We start from the raw sequence: 18,196 nt of genomic DNA on the forward strand, positions 1-18,196 counted from the left end.
CTGTGCAACAAGTAGCCTAGTATGCAGAGTTTCGGTTCATTTTTGTGCTGCGTGAATGGAAACAGTCAGCAGAACGCGGCATCCTATTTTTCTTTAGGCTTATTTTACAAAAGCACAAAGATTTGTTTTTATTGTGAATGTACACAAATAAAGGCAAACCTTTTACAATTCCGATTATATTTAGGACTAAAAGGAGTAGTTTCTTCCACTGTTAGAAGGAAAAAAATTCAAGTGATTGCGCTGGCGCCGCATGCGCGCACAGTTAAGCATTGCTACCTTTACTATGCAGCCTGTTCATTATCATAATAAAATACAGTCAGTCAAACATATGGAAAAAAAATATGTAGTAAAATCTGTTAAGCCGTTAAGTGTTATCACTGTAACATTTTGTTTTACGTGGATATTGGAACGCAAGTGAAGTACGTAATAAATATTAATTTGCCATTCAAATAGCCTAGGCTACATTGCGAATACGGAAACAGTTGATTTTGTGTGGAATGAGAGACCCAATGTTGGTTTCAGTTTCGTTTTAACCTAAATGAATTTGTTTTGGCTTGCCATTTATATTGCTATAGCTTCTTATATTTTAAATTTAAATTTTTTTAAAATACTGTTAATTGAAAGGATTTGTTGTGGAGTGAGGGGAACTAAAATAGCCTAGCTATGTTTACAGTGTTTATTATAATGCTTGTAAACATTTCGCGTCGTCATTAGGCCTATTTCTGAATGAAATAATAAAATGTGACTTATACGCGACTTGTTTTTTCCCCCCATAAAAAACAAATTTTTTATACATGTAGCGTACTTTAACCATGCAGCAAACAGTTTTAAATATTTTGATAAATTACTGAAAAAATAAATAATTAAATTACTTTTTAAACCGTTTAACTGATTGTATTAATGGGTCAAAATTCTTACTGCCGGTTAAACGGTTAAAATGAACATCCCTATTCCGTCTCTCTAAACCCCTCCTTTCCATGAGTATACTCTGCTCTGATTGGTCAGATGGCCCAGTCTGTTGTGATTGGTCTACTGTGCACAGCGCATGTCGGAAACGATACGCCCATTGCCATAGTTCCGTATTTTGAATGCTCGATAGAAAATATAAACATCTATTATTTATCATACTTACAGGTTGTGATTCAGTGGAGAATTTACTTTCACAGCGTATTCTCAACATGATGTTGTTCACGGACGGCCAACGTAGAACATAGAATTATGCAAATGTGTTACCCCATGATGTGTAGCCATCACAGAAATGGGATTCGAATTACTGATGACACGGTTTAGTCAATTCTTTCTTTTGGGAGACAATAACTTAATTTTCTGTGGCATAATAGGTAGGGGTGTAAGAAATTATCGATACACGTGAGTATCGCAATATTTTGTTTGGCAATACTGTATCGTTTCTCAAAAAACGAATATCGATATTTAAAAAAAAAAAATATATATATATATATATACTGTATATATACAGTGGGGCAAAAAAGTATTTAGTCAGCCACCAATTGTGCAAGTTCTCCCACTTAAAAAGATGAGAGAGGCCTGTCATTTTCATCATAGGTATACCTCAACTATGAGAGACAAAATGAGAAACAAAAATCCAGAATTCATGGGAGTTGTTTCGTTTTGAGTTTATATCCCGACCGCTAGATAGCAGTCTTCATCTCTGAACTTAAACAGTGACAGGAAATACTAGCATTAGGGCACTAATGTTAGCGTTAATATAGTTCGCTGCTAGTAATGGAGGATGAAAGAATTGTCCCAGTTCCTGTTTTGGTGTACAAAGCTGAAGTATGGCGTCATTTGGGCTTTTGTGGTAACGTCCACCGTGGGACCGTGATTCCACGCGGAACATAAATACAAACGGAAAAACCTGTGAAATCCAAGTGGAAAGGTTCTGAGAATGTTCAACATCTGTATTTATTTTATTGTTTTACAATTGTTTTGTTTTCTTTAGGAATCCTGCAAGCACTTTATTTTTCATTGATATTAAGCAGATGTAATTCTTTTGTTCAGATCAAAATGTTATGACATTGTATGTTACAATTGTAAACTTAAACTGTGAACCTTTAAAGCAGGGTCTAAAAATATATATGGTCTTTTTTATAAAATACATTTTATACGTATTATACATTTAACTGAAGGATCCTGCATGCACATTAATTTCCCCCCCTTTACTTGTACTGCACAAAAAGTGGTTCAATAACATTGAATGTTACAGGGACTGATTATTGCAAATGCAGATCCCACTGTGTTCTGGTTAAATAATTTGTATTTATTTATTTCTAAGGTTTGCATATGGTGGTGTGTTCTTAATGACAGCTTTCCTAAAAATATATCCTATTCCTAAAATAAGAAATATCCCAATATATCGCCTTGCTTACAGTATCGCAACACATCGTATAGCAACCCCTGTATCGTGATACGTATCGTATCGCCAGATTCTTGTCAATACACAGCCCTAATAATAGGGGCACTTTAATTCATGTTTTGAATAGCACTTTTCACAATACATACTGTTTCAAAGCGGCTTTACTGGACATGCATATTTTTAAGTGAAACATTACAATTAAGTGAAAATGTCTTGAATTAACTTATTTTTTCACTTTTCTTTGTTTAAAAACATTTGATACATTTATGCAAAAAACAAGCAAAGCCTTTTGCCAATGGGGTAATTTGTAAATTTAAAAGTAAATTGATCAAGGATGTTTAGATCTTTTTAGAGCTGGAAAGCCAGATAAAAATGGTGATTTAAAATAAATAATATTTCATGCAGGAAAGTTTAAAGCAGTTTTAATATTTGATCTGCAAAGTCTCGTAAGCAAAATATGAAAGCTTGCATAGCCTGTCTGAATATAATCTGTCAAAACGTTGTTTATTTGACATTAAAGCCTATTATTTTCTTCTAAAATATGAATCACATCCAATTTTACTGGCCTCCAGCAGTGCATAGTGGGTGATTTTTACACTGGGAAGATGAATAAACCCCAGTCAAGACATTGAGCTGCTATTTAGTCTCTCCGGACTTGTGGTGTGTGTGGTGCAAGTGTGAGGAAATGAGCCCTCGGGCTTGTTTGTTTAATTTTACACCACATTCATCCTTTGAGCTCACACAACTATATTACAAGTTTCAGTAATAAGCCCTAGATTAGCTTGAACCTCACCCCCACTCTTACAAACACACACACACACACACACACACAATTTACAGTATCTTATCACGACAGGACCAAATTCGCATACCCTATCTATATTTTTTATTTTATTTTAATTTTTTTAATTCATATTATGTAAATAATTTATCTGAATTGTTTATCCCCCTTACCTCTCCAGCATTGCAGTTCACTTCTATGACACCTGTGGAAAAATGTTCTCTTCTTGGAGGAGAGGACAGAGCTGCTTGCGCCTCAGATGAGGTGTCCTTATTTTATAGCTGTGAGAACAAGCCATCAGCCACCTCAAATATCTAACCTGCTTCTCTCTTTCTCTCTCTGTCCTCTGAAGATCATCAGAAACTGGAACGTGAAGCCCGAATCTGTCGTCTACTCAAACACCCCAATATTGGTGAGTTTGATCCTCATTATGTTCTTTTTTTAAATATTTATTTTTATTTTAGAATAACAGTAAAGTCATCAAAACTATTAAAGGGGTCATATGATTCGATTTCAAGTTTTCCTTTCTCTTTGGAGTGTTACAAGCTCTTGGTGCATAAAGAAGATCTGTAAAGTTGCAAAGACTAAAGTCTCAAATCCAAAGAGATATTCTTCATAAAAGTTAAGAGTCAGCCACGCCTACCTTTAGAATGCCCACGCGTTCTAAAACGCCCCCACATATCTAGGTCACTATGTGGAAATATTAGCATAATGCCGCCCAAATGTGCACGCAAAGAAAGAAGGCGTGGTTTCAGGAACAGCAGTCGTGTTGATGCAGCCTTGTCAGGGAGACGCTGTGTGTTTCAGTGCGAAAGCAAAAGCACTTTATTTGGCCTTCCGGAAGTAGATGCAATTAGGAATCATTGGTTAAGATTTATTTACAACAGAACAGCACAACCCAGATGTTCGAATTTGTGCAACGCATTTTATGGATTTATGGACTTTGAACCTAGAAGAGTACAAGGCTGGCTGTGCACAAAGGCTATTTCTAAAAAAAATATGTTGTAAGTATGTAAGTATGTTTTGTTATTAGTTTAAGTGTTTGCTACTGACTGTTCAAATGCGGAGTTTTGCGCAGCACAGAGTAACGCGTCGTGTGTGTGTGTGTGTGTGTGTGGGTGAGTGTGTGTGAGGGTCTTAACCGCGGCTTGTGTACTGCATCATCACTGTGTCTGTCACGCAACTCTGTTGCCCTTTCAGGCTTGAACTGATGGTAAAACTAACGACATTATTAACTGTCTTGATATTTACTTTGAAAGCTGAAGCTGCGATTATGGTAAGGGGCATTACATTTCTGACGCGTGCTTGTGGTGTTCGGCCAATCACAATGCACTGGGTCAGCTGGCCAATCAGAACAGACTGCGCTTGTCAAAGGAGGGGGCTTTGTAGAAAATGAAGCGTTTGAGAGAGGCATGGCATAGAGGACTTACAATAATGTACAGTATTTGAAAAATAATGTGTTTTTTGAACATTAAAGCATATCAACATATTCTGTTACACCAAATACACAAAATAATGATCTTTAAAATAGCATCATATGACCCATTTAAATGAGAATATTTGAAGTATGGGATTTATGAGTTCTAAAGATGTTTAACAAATAAAAACTATTTTATCTTTGAGCTTCAAGATCATGACCCTTTCATGACCCAGCTCTACACATTGTAGTCATTCTCTCAACAAATCATGAGGGGCATCATGGGATGTTTTTAGCTGCTTTTCTAGTCCATCTCGTCCTTTAAAAATTGTTTTGTAAAGAAATATTTATGCACAATGTATATACAGTGGGTACGGAAAGTATTCAGACCCCCTTAAATTTTTCACTCTTTGTTGTATTGCAGCCATTTGTTTGTAACTATTCATAAGTTACAAAATATAGAGTATCATTCAAAAGTTTGGGGTCAGTAAGATTTTGAAAGAAATTAATTATTTTATTCGGCAAGGGCACATTATATTGACCAAAAGCCATCTCAAAATAAAACCATCTCAAATAAATTCTGTTTTGAACTTTCTGTTCATCAATGAATCCTGAAAATTTGGAAATCACCGTTTCCACAAAAAACTTTTTTTAAACAATAATAAGAAATGTTTCTTGAGGACCAAATCAGCATATTAAAATGATTTCTGAAGGATCATGTGACACTGAAGACTGGAGTAATGATGCTGAAAATTCAGCTTTGCCACCACAGAAAAAAAATTACATTTTTAAAACATATTAAAATAGAAAACAGTTATTTTAAATTGTAATAATCTTTACTGTTTTACTGTATTTTTGATCAAAAAATGCAGCCTTGATGAGCATAACATACATATTTCAAAAACATAAAAAATCTTACTGACCCTAAACTTTTAAATGAGACTGTCAATTTAGTTTAAACTTTCAAATGGATGTGTACATGTGAGTTTGACGCAGCGAGCATCTGCAGCTGTGTGAGTGTTTATGAGTGTGTGTAAGCTGGTGCCAGAGATGAATTAGGTTGAAGTATTTTTGCAGCAAAACATACAGTGTCCTGTGGAACAGCCTCTCCCAAAAGTCATTGTCTTAAAGAATGTGTGAACGAAAGAACAAAATAAGAATTGTCAGGCGAAAAATTAGCTAATAAAGGGCAGAATTAGTAGGCAGCATTAGGAGAATGAAAAACAAGGCAAAGAGGGTATTAGAAGGATGAGTGGAGACAGAAAGTGGGAGAGACTGATCGATAGAATGAGGAGAAGACCTGAGAGGGTAGAACAACTGAAAAAAACAGAGCAGAGCCATCGAGATGTGGGCGATGGCGACAAAGAAAGAGATGAAGGTAGAGGGATGGAGAGATCAGCAGAGAGAGATGGAGTGGGATAGAAGAGGAGTGGAGCTCTATAAATAACTGTGCTGAGGTGGGAGATGCTGGTGGGCAGCAGTTCAGCCCAAATACCGTCATTATCACCAATGAGCTCTGGAGAAAACCATGAAGAAGATGAAGAAAGACATACCTGGTTGAAATAGAGTGTATGACGCAAATTATATTAGATGTTTGTTAATTATAAGTGATCTTATTTTTTGCTTTGTGTTCATCAAGTATCAAATAATAAGAAAGAATAATTAAATGGAAGGATCTCACTGGAATATTTACTTGGATCATGGTTATTAAAATATAAGCCATTTTTCTTTATTACTTTTCAACAACAATAACTACATTGTGATATATTCTGTTATGTTACCGTGATAATTAGTCATACTGTGTTATATATTTATACCCCTGGGGCCGTATTACAGAAACATCCAACACTAGAATCCTGTCTTATCGGTTTTGTAACCATGGTGTTTTCAGTAAGGATCTCTTTTAGGACAGAAGACTTGAGACAGGAAGTTTCTGTAACACAATCCATGATATATATTTAGAGGTTATTGCTTTTGCCTGATTTGGGTGATTAAAATAAGTAAAAAAATTCACAATTGACAATTTTTTTCAGTATTATTTATTTTTCAGTATTTTTGAGGGGGGTTTTAAGTTTTAAAATAGAGTGTAAAATTATTTCAGAAAATATTTGTGTACATTTCAAATTGGCAGTATGCAGATTTGCTGAAATAAGTTTTTATACAACACTTCGTTTAAAGTTCATGTTGTACGTCTCATCATGCCATTTATAAAGTCAGTGATCTTAAAATAAACCGCAAAGATTTTTGTGTTCACCAAGCAGTGTTAATTTCGTTGACGAATAATTTTCGTCATAATTTTCGTCAACGACATTCTTTTCACCGACGACAACGAGACGATAACGAACTAAAACTCTTTTTGAATGACAAAAACTATGACGTAAATCTACTGACATTTTCGTCAATGAATAAAAACGAGACAAATGTTAGGGAGGGACGATTTGGGAAGAGATTAATTCAGAACGAATCTGCTGCGTGGTTCAGAGGTTAGATGAACCGGCGGGACATAAGCTAACATACACTTACTGCACGTCACATAAAACTTTCAAAAAATGTCAATATGTGGGAGTAAGAGAAGAGCAGACATATGGATAAATCTGACAATGCAAGAGAGAACTCAATTCGGTCCGGTTTTCTGAGCACAGACACTGAAGCATACACACATAAAGCGTGTCTCACAGTGCTCGAGTACTCTTTCGCGTCGCATGAATGGAGAATTGCACTCAAAATTATGTTGAAATGTCAGTTTTGATGAGTATTCATGTAAACACAGTTGATTACGTCTTAAGTGAACGTAAACAGTAGGGAGAACGTGTCTCAGTACTGTGCATTCGGTTTTAAAGGGAGAGCAGCCTAATTTAGTTGCTATTGTCCGAGTCATTGATGTTAATCAAGCAACAGAAGAAAGACAGAAAATCACGCATTGCTCTTGACTGAAAAACTTTAGTAGTCTTAAAGATTAATCTAAATTTATTTATAGAAGTAAATATGTCTGCTTGAAAGAAAGAGGAATATGGTAAACAAGCTGCTATAAAGAATGCATAATTAGCCTATATAACCATTGGTATTTCATTAAAAAGGAGACCATGTTCTTGTTCTTTATGAGAAGTGGTTTTATTTAATTTTAACATAAAGTCATGCTTTGTGTCACAGCAGTTAAATCGGTGTCTATCATGATAAAACCTTAATATCAAACCTATATAATGAATTTGGAAATTTTAGAGAAATGCTTAATAAATGCATTACACTGTAACTAAACCCATTTGATTTTAGCCGACTAAATTTACTGTAGATTTAGTCGACTAATATCTTATGATATTTAGTCGACTAAAACTAGACTAAAACTAAAAACAATTCAGATGACTAAAATATGACTAAAACTAAATCAAAATTTGCTGTCAAAATTAACACTGTCACCAAGGCTGCATTTATTTGATCAGAAATACAGTAAAAACAGTAATATTGTGAGAAATTATATTGTAAAATAAGTGTTTTGTATTTTAATATATGAGAAGCCATTACTCCAGTTTCTTCTTCGTATTATTATTAGTGTTGAAAATAGTTGTGCTGCTTAATATTTTTTGTGGAAAAGATGCTTTTAAGATTCTTTGATGAATAGAAAGATCAAAAGAATAGTATTTGAACTTAAATTATTCATTTAATTAGGGATGTAACGATTCACTCAACTCACGATTTGATTTTGATTTCACGATTCAGTTTTCTCATGATTCTTTTAATAAAATGAGATTGAAGACATAATACAGTAAATGAAAAGGTGCCGTTTTATTAGGCTATTGTTGCATGTTTCTTTGTGCAATTTAAATATAACAAGATTAAATTGAAATTTTAAAACAAACCCCAAATCAAACAAGTAAGTTACACAAATAAAAGAAGTCTCTAAAAGGGTTAGTTCACCCAAAAATGAAAATTAAGCCATAAATTACTCACCCTCAAGGCATCCTAGGTGTATATGACTTTCTTCTTTCAGACGAATCCAGTCGGAGTTATATAAAAAATTGTCTTTGATCTTTCAAGCTGTTTAATGGCACTCAGCGGGTGTTGCAGTGCTTCAGTCCAAAAGAAGTGAAATAAAAAGCGCCCATCCATTAAGCACCGGGGGGTGAACAAAGGCCTCCTGTAGCGAATCAATGCGTTTTTGTAAAAAAAATAACCATATTTAAAACGTAATAATCAATTTAATAATTATTTAGCTACATTAAAGTTATTATTACGTTTTGAATATGGATATTTTTCTTACAAAAACGCATCAATTCGCTACAGGAGGCCTTTGTTCACCCCCGGAGCCGTGTGAAACACTTTTTTTAATGGATGGGCGCTTTTTATTTAACTTCTTTTGGACTGATGCATGCAACACCCGCTGAGTGGCATTAAACAGCTTGAAAGATCAAAGACAATTTTTTATATAACTCCGACTGGATTCGTCTGAAAGAAGAAAGTCATATACACTTAGGATGACTTGAGGGTGAGTAATTTATGGCCTAATTTTCATTTTTGGGTGAACTAACCCTTTAATCTGAGCAAACTAAGGCTTTGTCTGTGCTCTTTCCATTTAAAATTAGAGGCAACCACTGGATTTTAACCATGATCCAAACAGAGATGCAGCATACAATGCAGCATGAGTAGTTTCTAATCTAAATTAGACTGTATAATTTCGAAAGTTGAAGTAAAAACAGAATGGTCTGACTTTAGTTTTGTGAAACTATACTACATAAAACATATCTGAAGGAAACAGCAGACGAGCTGAATGAGACGCAGATTCACTCTCAGCCAGCAGGTGGCGCTTATGAACAGCAATGATAAAGTGTTTCCGCTGTAAACAAAGCAGAGCTGCGCTTATGAACGCTACCTTAATATGCATTGTTCAGAGGCAAGATGAAAAGAAAATACCACATAAACTTTTCTAAAGATAGTCAGTTCCCCTCAGAGATACATTGATATAAACTCCTACTCCAAATGTATCGCGATTTGTTTTATGTGACGATCTCAACTGATCGTCACATATTTGAATCTATTTTCAACCGACTCGCGGGTTAATCGTTACATCCCTACATTTAATGTTATGTAACTCTCATCTAAGTTACATCCGCTGTCTTTTACTTATATGTAGTTCTACTGTCTGGCATCTTCCACACCTTTTGAATCGTATCCCATACTGACCTCAACGTCACACTCTATCCAGTGTCTTTCTCCTCCATTCTCTGTATCTCACTCCTTCCTCTTTTTTTCCCACTATCTCGCCATCTTTCCATCCGATGTGTTTTCTTATTCTCATCTCTGTTCCCCCTCTGGCGATGCCATCGCCTTTCTCCTGCTCCATCACCTGTATCGTCTCTCTCTCCTTCACTTTCCCTTCTGTCGTCTCTCCTCAAGTGGACAGCTTGTCATGTTTTCTGCTTGGGCTGCACATAAGTGCTAAACAATAGAGCCAATGAAGGAAGAGAGATGGAGAGAGAGAGAGACAGTCTGAAAGGTTAAAGAGGAGAGAGGACTGAGTGCTCATTGCTACTGGCACAGTTGGCACACACTAATGGATATCGCTCTCACTCAGCTAGTCATGTGTTTGTAGTTTACTATGAGTTTGTAGAATGTTCTCTGTCAGCAATACATTATATTAAAAATACTAATCATCATCATCATCATCGTATTAAATAGTCATTATTTTTGCAGTAATTAAACACTTCAAATAATAGTAATTATTATTATTAAATTCAAAATATTTTAAGAAGGTGATGATGTGCGTAATCATGATGCTGATAATTCTAATAATACTAAGAATTATTATTAATATTATTATTATAGAAATTTAAATGTGAAATGTGTAATTTCTGACCCAACAAAATTGCTAAAATAATGACGAATAGTGTAGTTTCCTGAACACTCCCCCTGTCTTCCATTGGTTGAAAAAATTCATATATTATTATTATATTAAATATTAAGATTTTTTTTTCTTTTGATGCAAAAAAATTGCACTTCAAATGATTGTTGTTGTTATTATTATTATTATTAAATTGGAAAAGTAATAAGGTGTTGTGCTTAGTTTCTGTGCAGACGAAATCATAAAAATAAAGCCAATAATTTTAATCAGGCCCTGAATGCTTCCTCTCTTCTCCATTGGTTGAAAAAAAAAAAACTGATAGTCCCGCCTCCAAACTAATGCCATTGGTTGAAAAAACAGAGCGATGTTTTGAAAGCATCACAGTGTTTACCATTTTTTTAGGAAACTGAAGGGGAACTGCATCGCATCTTCAAAGAAAAATCACCTTAAAAAATTACCTTCACCTTCAATATACCCAATAATATTATAGCCGAACCTGTTTATGTTCTCTCAAATCTTAGTGCCTTCCGGTTCTGCCAGTTCATACATTGTTTCTCGCTAAATATTGATATACCTTACTCAGAAGTTAAGTGCAGATGCCAATTCACATTGTTTAACCTTTCTCTGAATGTTTAGGACTTTATTAAACTCGGGCTTCTGTAATTATTGGCATGATGGTGGCTCGTGTTTGCAGTACCAGTGTCACCATGCTAGGGCATTGCTTGTCAAACAATCAGTCTGAGGACTATTGACTCGCTGCATTACTCTAACAATGTAGAAGTAATTGATCTAATATACAGTATGTATTTTCCAGCATCAGATTTGCCTCATTCCCTTTGTTATTTATCCTCCGTCTCTCTCCCTCCTTCAACTAGTTGCTAATGTTGCTCTTTCTCTCAGCACTCTCATAAGGCCCCTGCTATTCTGGACAGTGTTTACTCAACTCTCTCTCCTTATTTCTCTCTCACTCTCTCTTTCTCCATCCAACCTCCAACCCAATACAGTCAGTGTGTGTCACTGTCTACGTGACACACTGCTTGTGTACATAAGTGAGCTTGTCATCCATCCTCTCTCTTTCTCTCTCTTTTCGATGGATCCTCTTTTTGTTATTTTATTTGACCATGTGCTCATTATGGTTAACTTGAGTCTGTAAAGGTGCTTTGTAATTGTAAGCGTCACTATAATAGCGTTTAATTGGACGTATGCCATATGTTCTCATCAGATGTTATGAACGCTGTGTGATGGAGTGAAGAATGCTGAAGATTTCCCTCTCATTAAAAGCATTTGCTTTCATAATGCACCATCTCTGTGTTGACGTTGTTTAATGCTGATTCTCCTGTTATCTTTTCAACCCCAGTTCGGCTCCATGACAGTATCTCAGAAGAAGGTTTCCATTACCTGGTCTTTGACCTGTGAGTATGACTGAAACTCACACACACACACACACACACACACACACACCTGCACTGTGTGACTCCGCAGTATATGCTGCACTGTAACTTGAGACATGATAATTATATAGGTTCCGTTTCGAAACCTATGAGCTACCTCACTACCTACATAGGTAACTGCCTTTTTAAGACAGCATTCTAACTGAAATGAAACCTCATAAATAAACAATTTAAAACATTCTACATAGGCAGCAACACAAATTGCTTGGGTAAACGTGATTTCAGTAAAGTGTTGTCGTTAACATGTTGATAATTTATGATGTGATACTATGTAATAAATATGCAGTCAAATATTGGGTAAAATGGTTCATTATATGTTTTAAACAGTATTTTGTTTTCTTTTCTTTTTTTCCAATAATGAAGGATTTGTTTTTTCTTTATGAATTCAGCAAATAGAAGGCATCTTTGTTTGTGTTCATTGAAATAAAGCTACAATAAAATACAGTATATTAGAATTATATATAGAACTTAAATGTAAGCGAAAATTAGAAATGCTGTCTTGGCAACTAATTGAAATAAGTTATAAGTACTAAAATTACTAAATCTAAATAATAATTAATTAAAGCTATATATACACAGTATATATATATATATATATATATATATATATATATATATATATATATAGCTTTAATTATTTAGATTTAGTAATATATATATATATATATATATATATATATATAAACTAATAAAAGTGACAAAAGCACTGAAAACAAAAAATAATAAATAAAATTAAAATGATTAATAAATACTATAATAGTATATAAATAATGTTATGACACATTTTGAAACGGAGCTAGTTTCTGTATTCAGGTGAGTTTATAATTCTCAATGGCTGTTCCCGTTTTTTGAATGAGGATGGACAAGTTATCAAACCCAAGAAATTTTGTTCCAGTGAATCATGCCAGAAGCCCCATTCCTGCAGGCAGATAAATGCAGCTGAAATATGTTTGACAAAAACACCTTGTACGCACCTTCCTGGCTGTCAAAAATATATCCTTCAATTTTATGGGATCTGCCAGCAGAATCGATGGGTAGACATTTCTGGGTGGCCCTATAAATGCTATTTAGTGCTGTCAAGATTGTTGTTTCTGTGATTATGTCCTGGTTTTAACCAGTCCAGTTCACTTTGATTTTTCCAGGCATCATTGTGGAGCTCAATTTATGTGGAACAAAGGCTGAGTTACTAATGTTCCTTTTATGTGTCTCATGCACACCTCAGTGCCAACTGCACTCCACCCTCACAATATATTGAACAATATTACTACTATTTAAAAGAACTGTTTTCTATTGTAATTCTATCTGTAAAATGTAATGTATTCCTGTGATGGCAAAGCAGAATTTTCAGCATCAATTACTCCAGTCTTCGGTGTCACATGATCCTTCAGAAATCATTGTAATATGCTGATTTAATGTTTATTAAACTGTTCTTATTATTATCGGTTTAAAGAACAGTTGTGCTGCTCAATAAGTATATATATATATATATATATATATATATATATATATATTAGTATTATAGAATGCTAGAATTAAATAATTTTATTTCTTTAACATTTTATAATTTTTTTATTTTTTGTAAAATATTATTTACATTTGTATTGCATTTTATATAATGAAAATAACATGAAAATATTTATTATTATTATTATTATTATTAAATTTGTTGTACAGTAATAATTATCATTACTGTAATTTTTGTTGTTTTTAGTAATTTAGTAGTTTTTTTAAAGGCTTTTCTTTATTTCCTTCCATGTCCTGTGTTTTGCATAACCAAAATGTACCAGTTTTGGCTAAAATACCATGGGTTACTACCATTAAACTCTGGTAACTTTGAAAGAGCCACCACTGTCTTGCATTGCCACTTGTATTTTGTCTCAAACTATGGTTAATGTGGTAAAATGATAGCTGCATCCCTGCATCCGGTATTATACACAGTATATCCATAGTATAATCAGGCCATACATGTTTTACTGCAGCATTACATACATTTGCGATCATGTTTACATAAGTGTAAAATGTTGGTTCTGCCTCTTGCTGCTGACCAAATTATCCCAAACCCCAGCTCCACTCTCTCATCCCTTGTTTCACTGTTTTTACCCCTCTCTCTCTTTCCGCAGTGTGACTGGGGGGGAGTTGTTTGAGGACATCGTCGCCAGAGAGTATTACAGTGAAGCTGACGCAAGGTGGGCTCTCCAATTTACTGTTGCTGTGGTTACTGTGCTGCAGCCTGCAGTGAGCAGGTCACACTTACACACACACACACCTGATTCAAAAGCACAGAGAGAGGACGATCCCTTTTGTGCAGAAAAACTGAGAGCCTTTAATGATGGTGGAGCTGTAGAACTGACAATCAACAGGTGCCACAGAAAAACGCATCCATTTGGCCTCTGTTGGCCCCTCCTTTCGAGTGCATCACTTCTGCAGCACTAACAGCACTGCAACTAAACGGCAAAATTAAGATTCTTTCTAAACAGGTTTCTCAAAGTGGAAACTCTGGTAGCACAGAAATTGCACACTTTGCGGAGTGTCTTCAGGAACTAGCAGCGAGTGTGTAAGTCTCTAAGGGACTCTGACTCCAAGTTAAAGCCCCAGGCATCCAACACAAACACCCTTCAGCAGTTAGCTGTGTTTTAGTGCACTCATACGGGAGTTCATGGTAAATCTGGTTTACAAGAGTTCCATGATGCCAATTTAGCATCTAAGTTTTGATATTACATAAGTAAAGACAGATAAAAAGAAGGGTGAGTGTGGAAAAAGAGTAGTTTTATAAAGAGATCAGCTTATTTGTGTGTGTGTGTGTGTGTGTGTGTGTGTGTGTGTGTGAGATAGAGACAGGTCTTTTGTGTCCAGTGGGATTTGTGCTGTCCTGAAAATGGAATGCTGAGCTTAAAATGTAACCAAATTTGGGCAAATAGCTTCTGTGTTCTTTTGTAATATTAATATACTCAATAGTCTTTTTCAGCCTACTTTCTTATCTCATGTACTCACTCTCTTGTTCCATGTGACTTGTCCTAACAAGGAATGGTAAAGTGACTTGTCACTGGAAACTTGTCACCTAGTTAGGACACCGTATCCGCACTTCCATCAAGTTATAATATAGAGTAATATAATATAATTCAATTTAAATTATTATTTTAAAACCGTTATTATGTTGTGTTGTGTTATGGCAAAACATATGGATAGATTAGTAATATAATGATTTAAATAGCAAATTGGACATTTGATATATATTATACATGGTATGAGTCTGCACTTGCCAAGTTTATAATATAATATAATATAATTACTATGTTAAAATAATTTATACATTATATTATTTTAAGTAATATTATAGCAAAAGAGGTGGATTTCTTAGTAATATAATAATTTAAATACACAGTATGAGTCAGCAATTGCCAAGTTAATAGAATGTAATATAATATAGAAATTATTTAAAAATACTATACTACTAAGCTGTCCAACTGTTTTGCTCAAGCATAAGGTCTATTGTATGCAATTATTTCCTAACCATCATCTGTGCCATTTCCTCAGAACAAATTCAATAAGGATCTAAAGAAAGTCATGCAGAATTTCACATTAATACTAAGTATCTATAAAGCAGCATGACACCACAGCAACACACACACATTCATTCTGGTTCATCTGTCCTGGTTAGGCCTCTGTAACATTCTGTTATAGGATTACCGCTTTAAGAGGGATGAGATAACGCGTGTGTGTACCTGTCAGAGAGTGAGGTGCTTTTCCAAGAGTAACGCCCACCCCAGCTATCCCACAATCCCCTGCTCAGCTCACCTTATGTGCCTCAGTCATTACACTTGACCCCAGCTCAGTGTTAAAGTAGCAGTGGTACATTCATATGTAGCATCAATTATCCAGTCATGGTGTTTAATTTAATTGCTTAATTGAGTTGTCCAGCCGAGGCTGTTGATCAACTTTACTGTAATCAATTTATTTTGGTTGAGCATTTATTATTATTAAGCCATTACAATTATAGATTTAATTTCTTTACAAAATGACTGTATAATATAAGACCGTATAACTGAATTTCAGTAATATGCTTTTAATATGATTTATTTTTGTGGAAGCATTTCTTGTTTGCCAATTTTATGAATGGCTATTTTAATATCACAGTACTATATCTGGTATCAACTGCAGAATACTCTTCAAATGCAGTGTATTTTCAAAGGCTTTGTTCACCCAAAAATGAAAATGTTGTTCCCTACCCATATGGCTTTTTTCCTCTTTGGCACAAAAAAGGAGAAATTTTGAAAAATCTCTGAGCTTTTTCTTACAATGAAAGAAGCATTGACTAGGGGCTGTCAAGTGCTCAAAAGTACAACACACACACACAAGCTATAAAATTGCTCCATATAACTTGTGGAAAACTATACCTTTCAGAGATGGCAAACTTAAGTAAAAATAATGTAAATATGAGGGATCTGACTTGGTACACAGTAAAAATAAAAGGTTAAAGTCCATATTTAGCCTTATCTCACCCCCTCACATATCCTTATGATCTTTCTGTGCCACTGATCGATTTATTATTCTGTTTTTCAGCCAGTGCATCAATCAGATCCTGGAGAGTGTCAATCATATTCACCAGCATGACATCGTGCACAGAGACCTTAAGGTGAGCGAGAGCCTGTTGCCACAACAACCACACACACAGCAACCGGCCTGCTTCTGTTTCCGAGTCGATGCCCTGCCCTGCTCCACACAAACACAGATATACACGTACAGAAATATTCCTGCTCTTGTTTATTATGCCCCTCAGTTTGATTACAATTCTTTAGTACTGCATTCTAAAGCACATGCTAGTATGTAGTTCTGGTATTTCTTTACTGTCTATATGCTCAAGATACTTGTTACAAATACTTTTTGGACATTCCGTGTCAAATTAACCAAATTTCAGAAACTTCCCCAGCTCAAATTGTGGAATTTTTGTAAATTTCTAAAGAAAGATAAACACAAATTGTGATAAAAACCAAATATTAATTATCGTGGACGTATATTTACTGACTAAACCACTATTTTGTAGAGGGGTGTCAAAATGACAATTTTTCAACATTATTTGTTCTTCAGACATTTCTCTTAAAAAGAAAAAAGTATCAGCTGAATGCAAAGTGACGTACATTTGGTTTTTGACTACTGAAAATGTGAACAATTTACTAAAGGAGACACATTGAAATCTCTGTATCTCTGGAAATGAACCATATAGGGCCTTAAAAATGAAGATACCAAAAGAAAAGTTTGTTAGGAACTAAAATTTATAAGGATATTAAGATATCTCGAATACTTCTTGAGTTACAGGCATGTAAACTTCAGGAATAACACAAGAAGAATGGAAGAATTTTTGAATGGTCACCATTGGCATATAATACAAAAAAGATCATTAAAGTCAGCAGATTTTACAAAAAAATAATAAAAAATACCAATCTCTGTAAAAATAACATCATGATGTTGCCATCTTTTTGAAGTCATTCTTATGCCCCTGTAATTTGGCTCCAAATCTCAGGAGAAAATTGGCATTTTGACCCCCCTCTACAAAATTGTGGAGTACTCCGTAAATATACATCCATGACATTTGTTCTTCATTCATGCATTTCTTTCCCCACAAAAAAAAGTTAACAATTTGGGACCTCTAGTTGAGTTGACACAGAATTACCTTTCTTTTTTTTAACAGAGCATTGTCTTTGTTTAAAGTAATACTCTCTTTTTTAACAGAACTAGTTAAGCAACATTATATTACCATAATTGCGTGCATAAACATCACACACTTTGCCTTTCTGTGCGTGTGAATATATGAAATGAATGTATGTGTTGACTTGAGGTGCAGTGGCAGCATGTCTTTGATAATGCATACAGATACAGATTTACCATGTCCTCCTATTGTGCATTAGTCACATCCACTGCCCTACCCCATGTGTATGTGAGCCCAATGCTGAGCAGCAGAGATGTGCCCAGGCTGGTTGCCATAGCGAAGTACGTGATATGACAACTGTTGCTGGTATTGCCTGAGAGACGGAGGGATGTGGGAGGGGTCACCACGAGTCTCACCATTCCTCATTTGTAGTCTGTGCTTTTAATGAGGGAGGGTGAGAGATTCACACCTCTGGGCATAAATTTCCCAGCATCCTTATAACTGATGCATTTAAATTCTGTGCTTGAATGTAGAACTCGAGGATGAACTCTGTGCATTGAGAAGATATATGTGCAGCAGCTAATAAATCAAGCCTATTGAGTTGTGTATTCCAGAAGGGAGGGGAAATCGACTTTTCCAGCCTATATTTTAGTGTGAAAGTCCTCCGTTGTGCCTAATATATCTTTCTGGGTTTCT

At 35.0% G+C, this 18,196-nt stretch overlaps 1 protein-coding gene across 12 annotated transcripts in view; it reads left to right on the forward strand.

The window, feature by feature from the left end:
* camk2g1 (calcium/calmodulin-dependent protein kinase (CaM kinase) II gamma 1) overlaps positions 1-18,196 on the forward strand; it is a 92,116-nt gene that overhangs the window by 49,479 nt on the left and 24,441 nt on the right. For all 12 annotated transcript variants that reach the window (XM_016246351.1, XM_016246352.1, XM_016246354.1 and 9 more), the window contains exons 3-6: positions 3,508-3,567; positions 11,763-11,817; positions 13,977-14,042; positions 16,417-16,489. In XM_016246351.1, the coding sequence (XP_016101837.1) occupies positions 3,508-3,567; positions 11,763-11,817; positions 13,977-14,042; positions 16,417-16,489 (254 nt within the window). The remainder of the gene's footprint in view (positions 1-3,507; positions 3,568-11,762; positions 11,818-13,976; positions 14,043-16,416; positions 16,490-18,196) is intronic.

Source organism: Sinocyclocheilus grahami, unplaced genomic scaffold (assembly GCF_001515645.1).
Source record: "Sinocyclocheilus grahami isolate Dianchi unplaced genomic scaffold, SAMN03320097.WGS_v1.1 scaffold794.1, whole genome shotgun sequence".
Taxonomy (NCBI): Eukaryota; Metazoa; Chordata; class Actinopteri; order Cypriniformes; family Cyprinidae; genus Sinocyclocheilus; species Sinocyclocheilus grahami.